Here is a 12,759-nt window from a genome sequence, read left to right as displayed (position 1 = left end):
AATGTGTCTGGAGGGGGTCATTGTGTCAGCAGGGGGGTTCAGTGTGTCCGGGTTCAGTGTGTCCGCAGGGGAGGGGGGGGATCAGTGTGTCCCCGGGGGGGTGGGGGGGGATCAGTGTGTCCCCAGGGTCAGTGTGTCCGCAGGGGGAGGGGGCGCAGTGTGGCCACTGGAGGGCGGTCCAAGGAGGGGCCCACTAAGGCTCTGTCGCCCAGGGGCCCACTAGAACCTGGAGTCGGCCCTGTTCGGGAGGCTGACAGTAAAAGGGGAGATTTGGGAGTTTATGACCAGAAACACTGATGGTCCCAAGGAAAAAGTAGATAATCTGAAAACTGGTGCAGAAATAGGTTGTGTAGAGATTTGGTGCAGCTATATGGGGGTGGTCCTAATGATGGGGGTCCTGATGTTGTAGTAGGAATGGCTGATGACATGGAGGCATAATGTTGGGCAGCAAAGCAGACTTCTCATACCTCCTGGAGACCTTTCTCAAAAAGTTGTCAAGTATGCCTATAAGTTGTCAAAATATCCTTGATTCCAGGCCCCACCCCTGACAAAGAGCAAGTACTGGACACTTGGCTTCATCCTGTGCGCCATCATTTGTGAAGCTATTGAGTATAACATTGCGTTTGTGGTCCTGTCAGAAATTCCAGCAGTCTGTTATGAAGCTGGAGCTCCTTGACTCCGCCTCGCCGCCAGGGGGCGCTGCGATCTCCCGCCTCCATCCAGCCCTCAGTGCTTTAACAGACTAGAGAGACGGGAGAAGGAGTATTTGTGGAATGATGGCAGAAGGGGGAGCAGAAACAGAAGAAGAAGTCAGGAATAAGTTACAGGTACAGCAGCCGCGGAGAGGCAGGTCACGTATCGGAGGAGCAGCAGCTGTAAGCAATGGGCGCTGCGCAGCTTGTCTATGGCTCCTGTGCACTGCGCTACCAGCATGGACGAACAGGTGGAGCACAAGCCCCGCAACTACTGCCTGCACACACCATGGGGAGTTTACTAGCGCCTCTCCGGGTGTCTGTTACTATAGTTACCCCGCCTGTCGCTTGTGTCACTACATGGTCATAGTTATCCAGGCCTGATACCTGTACACCCTGTGTCACTACATGGTGACTGTTATCCAGGCCAGATACCTGTACACCCTGTGTCACTACACGGTCACTGTTATCCAGGCCGGATACCTGTACACCCTGTGTCACTACACGGTGACTGTTATCCGGGCCGGATACCTGTACACCCTGTGTCACTACACGGTGACTGTTATCCAGGCCGGATACCTGTACACCCTGTGTCACTACACGGTCACTGTTATCCAGGCCGGATACCTGTACACCCTGTGTCACTACACGGTCACTGTTATCCAGGCCGGATACCTGTACACCCTGTGTCACTACACGGTCACTGTTATCCAGGCCGGATACCTGTACACCCTGTGTCTCTACACGGTGACTGTTATCCAGGCCGGATACCTGTACACCCTGTGTCACTACACGGTCACTGTTATCCAGGCCGGATACCTGTACACCCTGTGTCACTACACGGTGACTGTTATCCAGGCCGGATACCTGTACACCCTGTGTCTCTACACGGTGACTGTTATCCAGGCCGGATACCTGTACACCCTGTGTCACTACATGGTGACTGTTATCCAGGCCGGATACCTGTACACCCTGTGTCACTACATGGTGACTGTTATCCGGGCCGGATACCTGTACACCCTGTGTCACTACACGGTGACTGTTATCCGGGCCGGATACCTGTACACCCTGTGTCACTACACGGTGACTGTTATCCAGGCCGGATACCTGTACACCCTGTGTCTCTACACGGTGACTGTTATCCAGGCCGGATACCTGTACACCCTGTGTCACTACACGGTGACTGTTATCCAGGCCGGATACCTGTACACCCTGTGTCACTACACGGTGACTGTTATCCAGGCCGGATACCTGTACACCCTGTGTCACTACACGGTCACTGTTATCCAGGCCGGATACCTGTACACCCTGTGTCACTACACGGTCACTGTTATCCAAGCTTGGATATAAACCCCTAACTTAACCCACAGATGCACCTCTGGTGGGTTTGTTGTTAAGTCACATGTTTTATCGGAGCTGGGTCACTGGCCTCGGATGTGACGTCCCCACAGAATGACCTTAGCAGTCACATGCACGTTGGATGGTCGCTACCATTACCTCGGACTATTGAGCATATCTGAAACCCCCAATAATGGGAAGACTTTTATTATATGATTATTCCCTTAGATAAATGATCTGATACTACTATAACCTGCAGCCAAACAGGAAAATACAGCCATCAGACCCAGTGTAAGGCTACGTTCACACCATGTACTATAGTACGACTGGCATACATCGGCGCTGCAGAGAGGAGCGGGGGATGATGCCCCCCTCCATAGGAATATACAGTGCACGGCGCCGTATCACGTAGAAGGACATGTCCTATCTTTCTACAGGCTACGTAGTGGTAAGGTGCCAGACGTGTGCTGCACCGTACCTCTCCTGTACAGTGCTGTGAGCCCATAGAAGTGTATGGGGGACGTATATACGTCGGCAATATATACGCCCCCCATACGTTTGTGTGAATGTAGCCTAAAACAGTGAAAAAAAAAAAGCTGTGTGCATTCTGAGCCACATGAGCAGCACTAAATGCAATACGTTCTAATGGATCAGTGCTCATGTCCAAGTCCGACCCCCTTTTTTTTTTTTTTCTGCCTGTGTGTACAAATGAAAGCCAGTGCATAACAGATGGTTGCGAGAATACACTCTTGAATTTACCTAGTTTTACATCTGTATATGCATCAATGTACAATACACCAAAATGAATTGAATATGAAGCATTCATTATCCAGAATGCACTTGATATTGATGTTTTGGCCTAAAATGTTATCACAAATATTGCAGTACAAATTGTTGTTAAAGAGGTTGTCTGGGATTAAAACTGCAAAGATGCGGAGTCCGACAGATGTGTGCCTGCTGCTGCCTGCAACTGGGTGAAAAATGGAAACCAATAGCAGCAAAGTGATTAAAACATTGATGCATATTGAAGACCTTAAGTGCCACATGCAGCCTGTAACTCCTGCTGTCGATTTTACTACTGTTGACATGACGTCACCACCTGTCTCTGTATATAAACAGAAGCCGGCAATGATGGAGGGCGGTGCGACAGAACAGCACTGTTGACAGTGGCAGTTCGTGCAAATGTGGTCAGCTTTGCCAGTGTCATTTAGACAGTTAACATCTACTGTGCACACTCGGATCACTGGTTTTAGCGATGGGTGTCTGCTGCAGTCATCTGATATGTATGAAGAGGGCTTCATGTGTCCTATCTTTCTCCCGGCTACGGAACGGTACAGTACCGCTCCCATATGGCGCTAAACACCCATTGCCGTGTATGTGGGCCCCCATACGTTCCCAAAGCAAATCTAGGCTTCTATTGGCCAAATTATTTATAAATAAAGCTGAACTCAGAGATTGTTAGCTTCCCCTTTTCTATTGCAGGAACTTGTGGACAAACTTTATCATTTTCGGGACCACTATTTTGAAACCCACGGTGTGGAAGATGCTATTCGGAAACAATATGATGTGAAGGAAGAACTGGAGCAAACCATAGCTTTGATGGATGAGACCGATGGTAACACAGAACACTGTAAGATTTTGCCATTCTTTTACTTGCTCTTCTTTATGTTACCTCTCGCTTTTTTTTTATTGAATATGTAGATGCCTGGAAGAACAAGGCCTTTTTCCTCATGCTGAAGGGAAAGGCTCTGAATGTGACGCCCAACTATTGCCCAGATGCAGAGGAAGTACTTTCTAAAGCGGTGAAGCTGGACCCAGGGCTAGTGGAAGGTTGGAATCAGCTTGGAGAAGTATACTGGAAAAAAATGGATGTGATTGCTGCAAAGACTTGCTTCCTGGGTGCTCTGAATCATGTAGGTATTAGAAATGCCTGTACCAGTGTATGTAGTAAAGCTTTTTATCTGAGTGCAGTTTCTATTTCTCTTTTATTTTCAAGTGTAAGAACAAAGTCTCACTACGAAACCTCTCCATGGTGATGAGACAACAGCGCTCGCAAGATGCTGACGAAAATTCTCGAAATATCATGGATAGTGTTAAGCAGGCCAAGCAAGCTGTACAGATGGATACAAGAGATGGCACCTCCTGGTGTAAGTACAGTGTGTGTGCCATTTCTGAATAAAGTGACATGACTGCCCTAAGACGTGTTCAGAAACCTCTTGTGACCTCCAGTTACAATGTGAAAGCACAGATGGGTTGTGTAGTTCTCCCTCTGAAGTACAGGTGTAGATGTATAGTACTGCTCTCTACCTATGCCAGGCAGCAGTGAAAATCAGCATGGTTTTGATTTTGTTTTTAGCTGTAAACCGGGGCTTACATTTGTTAAGACTATTGTTTCCAGTCTAAGTAGTGTAGAGGTGTGATTTATACTGTAATTATTAAAAGTGGTTTGACTCTTCATAAATTTGCACTTTAATCTAGGACTTGTGGGACATTTTCTTAATAGATAATTATTTCAATTTTTTTTTTAAATTTTTACTGCTAAGATTTGACAAATTGTCTCCTGTGCATATGTGATAAATATCTGATCTCTATTAGAGCTGTATTCTATTCTGCTTCATTGTATGACGACGTTAAGGGAACTATATTAAAGAAAACCTATCAAGCCCCACAAGCCACACTTTAATTTTTAGTTCACTTTTTACATGTTCCACAGCTTTCTCTTCACGTGGGATTGGAGCCACCATTCCTCTTAAAGACTTTATTTATTCCCATTTATTACTAAAGATAAAGTCAAGGAGACTGGAAGCTCCGGCATTCAGTCCCCAACCCTGTCTACTCGCCCTGTCTACTTCTTACCCTGCCACTTTTTCCGCAATGTTATCATCGTCTGTTCCGAATATATCGCATGGGAGCTAGATGCTTATCACTCAAGCGTGCAAGTAAATGCGCACTATAATGGTACATGCGCTGTGTGGGGTTCATGCCTACTTCACATGCAGTGCTCATGTGCGTATCTTATTTGTCTCGGTATCTCGCTTGACTGCAAACCGGAGTGACCCCGCCTGCTTGACTTTATCTTTAGTGACGGTATAAAAGAGTGGGTTTGTTTGTGTTAGATATATATGCCAGCTACTTTAATACTGCCACCTATGTACAAGAACATAACCACCATGATACCACCCCTATGTACAGGAATAGAACTGCTATAATACTGCCCACTACGTACAGGAATAGAACTGCTATAATTTTGCAGATAAAAAGAATGCTTACTGATTGCAAATTGTGACAAAAAAGCTGCACTAGACGCTGCAGGGCATGTGTCGTGCACCCCCTGATATAGAGGAATGATGGCTGCCCTTTAAAGAGCAGCGGTTGTATATGCAGTGGCTTTTAGTATGGCCTCCCTCACCAGCCTCCCTCAAGTTGTGTGGCTTATTTTCTTCACAGATATCCTTGGCAATGCCTATCTTTCTCTATTCTTCTGCACTGGACAAAATCCTAAAATTTCTCAGCAGGCTCTCAATGCATATGTGCAGGCGGTGAGTTTTTACCATCTTTATTTCTTAGCCTATAATAACTACACACTTCTGTAGTAACATAATTCCATTTTGAAGACTGTTTATTCAACATGTGAGCTGCTATGCTGATAAAAACTTCTAGGGAATTTAACAAGACACAAAGCAACAGAGGAAGTATTAACCCCTTATCACTGGAACTTGTTTTCAGCTTATTGACTAGACTCAATTTTTTAGAATCTGACATATAACCAATTATAGTGACATAACTTTGGAACGCTTTAACATATCCTGGTGATTTTGAGATTGTTTTCTCGAGACACCTTGTACTTCATGTTAGTTGTAGAATTTAAGTGATTAAGTTTGGTATTTCATTCTGAAAAAAAATTTAAAATTTGGCAAAATTTCGAAAAAAAATCTTAATTTTCAAAGTTTTAAATGTTCTGCATTTCGGGCCGATGGTTAAAATACTTGAAGAGCTTGATAACTAACATTTCCGGAATGTCTGCTTTATGTTGGGATGATATTTTATGTGTCGTCTTATGTTATGAGGCTAAGAACTTTAGGTGCGATTTATTTATTTTTAATTTTCATGAAAATTTCCAAAACTCACATTTTGAGGGACAACTCTTCTTTCAAGTGACTATAAAAGGCTTAAATAATAGTAAAACCCTTGCATCCTTAAGGGGTTAAATAAGACTTGGATAGTATTAGCAAGCCTATTGCATGAATTGCTGATTGAAGAAAAAATCAGTCCATTAAAAAATACATAAAGGCTAAAATTGTAAATGTAATTGATCTAAGAAAGCATGACTCTTCTTTCCAAATAGTTTGTGAATCCACTACCTGCCTATTGACAAAATTCTTTCATATCATAGGAGAGAGTGGACAAGACTGCCTCCAGCAATCCAGATTTGCATCTCAATCGAGCAACTGTAAGTGCTGTACTTAATCTGGGATGGTAAAACCATTGCATTTGTATTCTTTTAAATGTTTTTTTTTTTTTTTCCTTAGGAGTTGATGATTGTTAAAATGTTAGGCTTTGTATTGTTGATGGGATTGTTGTGGAATGAAGGAAATGCAGAACTTTAGACCCTTTTGTATGTGCATAGAAGCTTTTACAAGCTACAATCTACAGACAAGAATAGGTCTTGATCTGAATGGAGGGGGAGCCATAGCAGTGCTGACTTATGTGTTGACTCTGATCTCTCACTTCTTATTTTTTATGTGTCAGATACTAGTAGAAGTGTTTAGAAGATAAATAAAAGTGTAGCTTAACCCCGTACCTGATAATACAAGCACATTGTCAGCACACTGTATCTCATAGCACAGAGGGATCATGCAGTGTCTGCTTAGAGTCATTGCCCACACTCTGGAATCTTACACTGACCATCACTCAGTAATAGTAGCTAAAACTGCAATAAAACCAAGTAAATTTGTAACGTAAGGGGGTTAAAAATGATCTTTACTGTGTTAACATTGCAAGGGATTAAAATTTGAGAACTTTCTTTCATGGGAAACCCCTGATCCCATCACCCACAAGTGAGTTTGGTCCGACAATCTTGCACTGTGCGCTTATAGCAATAAATGGGGGATGTGCCATTACCGTTGTGGCAGTTTTCTGTCTTTTTCAACCCACTTCACTTCTCACTTCAGACAACTTCAGATTTATCAAGTGAATCCAGACGTGGTAGAAATATTTATCCCCTCCTGACAAATGAAAAACGTAGTAACATCGGCAACGTTTTGCTTGTCTTTTAAAATAAAAAGTTGCATATCCACTGCAGATATTGGCGTCACCTCTTCCACAGATATCAAGCTGTCTAAGCCAATCTAATGAATCTGATATGAAAAAGGGCTCCTAAAAAACTGGAGAAAGATCCGGCCTGATGATAGATCTCCCCCACCAAACAAAATGGACATGCTGAGCTGGTCCGGTAAATCCTGCAAACTCACAGTTTATCGGACCATACTTTCTTTAGTGGTCAACAGGCCATGAACATTATTGATGATTTAGATTCATTGCTTCTGGAATTTGTAAAAAAGATTGTGTCGCTCAAACACTTTTTAAAGGGGTTGTCTGGCAAAAAGAAATATTTTGGCATGGGAGATTGCCAAAGTAATTCTTATTTTAATTTCATCTTGCATGATGTCAGCTTTTCCTGGCGCTGGGGACAGTTTGGCCCTGTAAGAGTTGTTGACACTTCTGGCTGACACCTTGTCCACCTGGATTTCCATCAAACAAAATCTTGTGATTCACCTTGTAAATTGTACGCCCACTGGCCACTGTGTGCAGCACCCACATATGTATTTTTAGAACTGGTCAAAAGTTATCACTGTAGTTATTTTGTACCTGTCAGATGATTATGCTCTGTTATATTGCCATTTGCTCCTCATCTCCTCAGGATTCATTTGCAGTAGGGAGGTTTGACACTGTAAATTCCAGTGAAAAATGAATACTGCCATTCTCTTCCACTCAGTTGTGCAAGTATGAGGAGAACTATCAAGGCGCACTTGATGGGTTTTCGCGGGCTGCAGCTCTGGAGCCATCTTGGACTGAACCTGTAATGAGGGAAGAGCAGTTACTTGACTACCTGGGCAGGTTGAATGGTCTTCTCAGCAACAAGGTACCTTCAGTTATTCCTGGTAATGGAATGATTAGTTGCGCTTTTCTGGGGAGCTGAATCCATGGTCTGACATGGGACAATTGTAACCAAAGGAAATAATAATAAACATTTTATTATATTGTTAAATATTTCCATGTCAGTAAAATCAAAGATCAGCAAGCGCGTGGGTATTGTGTAAACACAATGTAATTAAAGGACACCTGTCATCAGATCTGTGTCACTAGTCTTGTTACCACTACCTGTTGGAGCAGCTCACAAGGATCCACCCCAGCCTTTATCTAGTTATTTCATACATTATTCATTGTAAAATCATCTATTCTTTATTATGTAAATGATTCTGTTCACATGGTCAGAGGCAGTGATGTCACCCCTGTACCCCTCCCCTCTCCTCCCCCTGCTCATGTCTGTGTGTAATGTATAGTAAAGCATAGTTAGTGTGTGTGCTGTATCTGCTGACATGCTGCATCCTTCTTATACACAGACACAGACATGGCTGCCTGGAGCTTTTGTATCTCTCCTATACACCCACACATGCACACACAGGCTGCAGGAGGCGTGGCCACCAGCAAGCACATGGAGCAGCCATTACATGGAGCAGCTGTCAGTCAAGCACTGAGGATGTGGCTGTGCCGCCCACTCATGAATAAGCTGGACAGCTTGAATATGCTAATGACTCATTGAAAATTTCACAGGTCTCCCCCTGACAGCAGCCCTGGGAGCAATTATCTGCTTCTATGTCTCGTATGAGTTTCCAGGACCTTACATTACTGCCATCTGCTGCAATACAGCAGTATTTCTGTAGATGGCAGGAATGATCAGAATTCAAAGGGTTCAAGTAAAGGAAAAATATCACTTGGTGGCTAATGATCTAGGGCAGTGATGGCGAACCTTTTGGAGACAGAGTGCCCAAGCTACAACCAAAACCCACTTGTATGTCGCAAAGTGCCAACATGATGATGATTTAAGCAGTAACTTATTGATCCCTGCTGTATCACAGGTTTTAATCGTATTGGCCTCCTGAGTTCACCAATACAATAGAAAGATGATTGTATTGGTTTTGGATTGTAACTTCCTTCCCGGGTCCCTTGAAGTGGAAGAATCAGGGGACCCAGAACAGGAGCTCAAACGACAATCCATCTCTATCCATACCTTCTTGCTCCTCCTGTAGTGCTGGCAGCAAAGGATGTGTCACTTTAAAATAGCGCTGAGCATGGCACGTCCTGGGCTGTACTGGACCACAGGAGGAAGCCTTGAGTCAGATCTTGCAAACTCTGTGTTGGTGTGAAGGCTTGGGTGCCCACAGAAAGGGCTCTGAGTGCCACCTCTGGCACCCGTGCCATAGGTTCGCCACCACTGATCTAGGGCAATGATGGTGAACCTTTTAGAGACGGAGTGCCCAAACTACAACCAAAATCCACTTATTTACCGAGAAGTGCCAATGTGGCATTTTAAGCTGTAACTTATTTCTACCTGTTCTTCCACATCTTTCAATTGTATCGGCTGCCTAAATCTACCAATACAGTTGAAAGAAAGAGGACAGATAGCTTCTCTCCAGGGGCTCTCTGTACAGGACGAATGGTGGGTCTAGCAGGATGAGCTCCAAAGATAATGCACTTCTGTCAACACCTTAAGTTTTGGTGGATTTGGTCCTGTTTGGTGAACTCTGTCCTGCAGTGATGGCCTGAGTGCCCACAGAAAGGGCTCTGAGTGCCACCTCTGGCACCAGTGCCATAGGTTCGCCACCATTGATCTAGGGAATGATCTTTCCTAGAACTGATGTTAAAAAAAATAAATAAATAAATCATAAACCTGTTTGGTATCACTACATCACAAAATGCCTGGTGTATCAAAATGTAAAAATGGTTATGCCCAGCGGTTTATCCTGTAATGGAAAATAGCACCCAAATCTCCGAAACGCCGCTTTTTCAACATTATTATTTTTATTTTTTTTTATTTTTTTTCAATGCATAAAATTTGAAATGAAAAGTCATCAAAAGGTCATTCCACAGATGATAGCAATGAAAACATCCTCACATCCCTCAAAAAATTACACCTTTTTGTATAAAAGCTTTTAATTTTTTTAAAAGAAACAGAATAAAACCTATATAAATTCGACCCAAAGAATAAGGTGGAGGTCATTTGTAGGGCACAGTAAAAGGCTTAAATATGAAGTCTAAAAGAAAATGCCCATAATTTTTTTTTTTTTTCACCACATTTATAGAATTTATTTCTAGTAAATGACATGGGTTATTCAATACTGTCACTTGGAAGTACAATTTATAACACAGAAAACAAGCCTTTATACAGTTCTGTATACGGAAAAATAAAGTCATGGGATTTTGAAGGTGGGGAGTGAAAAATGGAAAGGCAAAAATGAAAAATCTGTCCTGAAGGGGTTAAGAGTTTAAGGGTGGAAATAGGGTGTGTTATATATTGCTGGTCAATACATTACATGCTTTGGAAATGAAGGAGTTTTTCATTGATTCACACTGACAATGTGTGGATTTTCTTTTTCTCTTTTAAAATGCTTCCACAGGGAAAAATCCGTGGAAAACGACTACAGAACATGCTGAGTAGTTTAAATCCCAGCCTTTTGGGTCATTACGGAAGTTCTGGTGGACTACAGTTGAAGCTTTTGGGTGCCCTGCAGCCAGGAAAGAACCCGGGCTGTGTGGTGCTTGGGAGAGTTGTGTTCAGCCTAGTGCCTGAGGAACGAGTGCCATTGTGAGTTCTAGATGTTCCATTCTACGTAGATTGTAGCATTGTATGTAATGTGAACAGAGGCGGACCTTTGGTTGCTGACAACAGTTTCTGTGTGCAGATTGCATTCTCTTCTGTAGATTTTCAAGTAAATTTCTCAGCCGATTTGACCATAGAGTGCTGCATGCAGTGATGAGCAGCAGCATGACTGTAAAATATAGAAGAATATTTAAGGATTGTAGCTTTTCCATGTGCAATGAGGTTGTGTCATTACACTGCTGTGCTCATAGCTCTCTGCACTGAGCTGCTCCACAGGCCTCATAACCACTCTTTTATAGACTTCAGCAGATACAATGGCTGTGGAGCATTTCCGTATCTACAGTAGGGAGATGACATTCTCTAATCATGCTTGGAAAAACGACATAAATCTATGTTTTAGTTCTGCGGCCACTGACGACATACACAAAGCGAGTTTCCATCATATTGTCCTTGATGGCATACCACAAATTGGTTGTGGAGTACCTACCTGTCAGCACAAGGCTGCAATACTAAGCAGCTTCTCTATACAGTATTGTCTTCTGGTCCATCACTTCCAGACTCTGTTTACAGCCACTTGCCTGCTATTGCCTGAACTCCTGTTCTAGCTGGCCACCACCGGTGGTCAGAACGGCCAGAGGCCGGCAGTGAGAAAGCGGAACCAAGACAGAACATTGTATCTCTTATGCAGTTGTTTTTTTTTTTTTTTTTATTTTCCTTTAGCACATTTGGACTTGTAGATACAGAAGGAACTTGTTACGCTATAATGGTTTACAATATGGTGGAAAGCTGGGGAGTTCTCATTGCAGACTCTGTTACCATCCCTGAACCTCACTTGAAACAACACAACATCCAGCACAAAGGCCAGGTGAGCTAACATAGAAATTTCTGGTAGAATACTGCTAGATATATCTTCCAGACAATATAATAGATTCCTTGAGCAGCAATTTCTCTGTAGACATAAATGAAGATGATTAACACTGTAATAAGCCTCTATCTCCCCCCTCTAAGTATTTTATTATTGCACATTTTAATTTATTCATCATATGTTTATCTTTTAACAGACGTTTGTCTTTCAAAGTATACGTATTGACTCCCCTGTACGGTTGTTGGTGAACGGCAAGCCTCAAGGACCAAGCACTCAGGCCAGCGCAACCGTAGCTTACAGACCCCAGAGCGAGTAGTTACCGGATGGCGGGATCTATCCTTTATGCTGTGAAGTGGGGACAGAAGCGTCAGCTGCTCAGCCCCTCACATTCTGTGGTGAAGAATAAACTCTTACAGGGTTAGAACACAGACAATACTTACAAGCTGCACTTATCTGGTACAATACAGTACATTTTCTAATGCCTTGTTGCAAGCCTATTGTCTCTTTAAGAGACCATTTAGAATGGCTTCACATTCCTTATTGCTTCATGTTTTTGCTTTTCTCTGGCTCTTGCTCAGTTTCGTTTTACCAGCTGTAGTTGTATTTATAATGCAGATTCAGAATTGTAATAATTTATTTTGCCAATACTTTTTTTTTTTTTTTTGTGCCTCACGTTTAGAGGAAGATTAATATTATTTTTTTCTATTAAAGAAAATAAAAAATGTACAATTCTTTGTTACCTTTTTCCCCTATTTAAGTGAGGTTTACTGTTTGTTTTAAATACTTGTTCTGCAAATCCAACCTGTGACGTTTATGGGAAACTTGACCACATTTTTACAAATACAGCTAGTGAGCCCTATTAACGGACACCTTCTTTTAGCTAAAAAATGTTTCCCTCACATCCCCACACATCTAAGATCTAACAGAGTGCTATCTCTCAATGTTCCACATAGCAGCATGCTCTGTAGCAGTGAGACCTGTCA

At 42.8% G+C, this 12,759-nt stretch overlaps 1 protein-coding gene across 3 annotated transcripts; it reads left to right on the top strand.

Moving 5' to 3' along the window:
• Positions 1-611: 611 nt before the first annotated feature.
• On the top strand, positions 612-12,455 carry TTC5 (tetratricopeptide repeat domain 5). 3 transcript variants are annotated; one of them, XM_072149590.1, is made up of 10 exons: positions 612-875; positions 3,513-3,645; positions 3,732-3,943; positions 4,027-4,177; positions 5,478-5,569; positions 6,424-6,480; positions 8,026-8,172; positions 10,709-10,896; positions 11,632-11,776; positions 11,973-12,455. In XM_072149590.1, exons 1-10 carry the CDS (start codon positions 774-776, stop codon positions 12,090-12,092), a joined length of 1,347 nt encoding a protein of 448 aa, XP_072005691.1. In that variant the 5' UTR covers positions 612-773; the 3' UTR covers positions 12,093-12,455. The 3 variants fall into 3 exon arrangements, with proteins under 3 accessions (XP_072005691.1, XP_072005701.1, XP_072005708.1); XM_072149600.1 differs by having other exon boundaries at positions 618-827; positions 11,973-12,454; XM_072149607.1 differs by having other exon boundaries at positions 820-943; positions 11,973-12,454.
• The last annotated feature ends 304 nt before the right edge of the window (positions 12,456-12,759 follow it).

The sequence above is a fragment of the Engystomops pustulosus genome, chromosome 1 (genome assembly GCF_040894005.1).
Source record: "Engystomops pustulosus chromosome 1, aEngPut4.maternal, whole genome shotgun sequence".
In the NCBI taxonomy this organism is placed as follows: domain Eukaryota; kingdom Metazoa; phylum Chordata; class Amphibia; order Anura; family Leptodactylidae; genus Engystomops; species Engystomops pustulosus.
The sequence above is the reverse complement of the archived record's forward strand: the minus strand, read 5'-3'. Positions and strand labels throughout refer to the sequence as shown.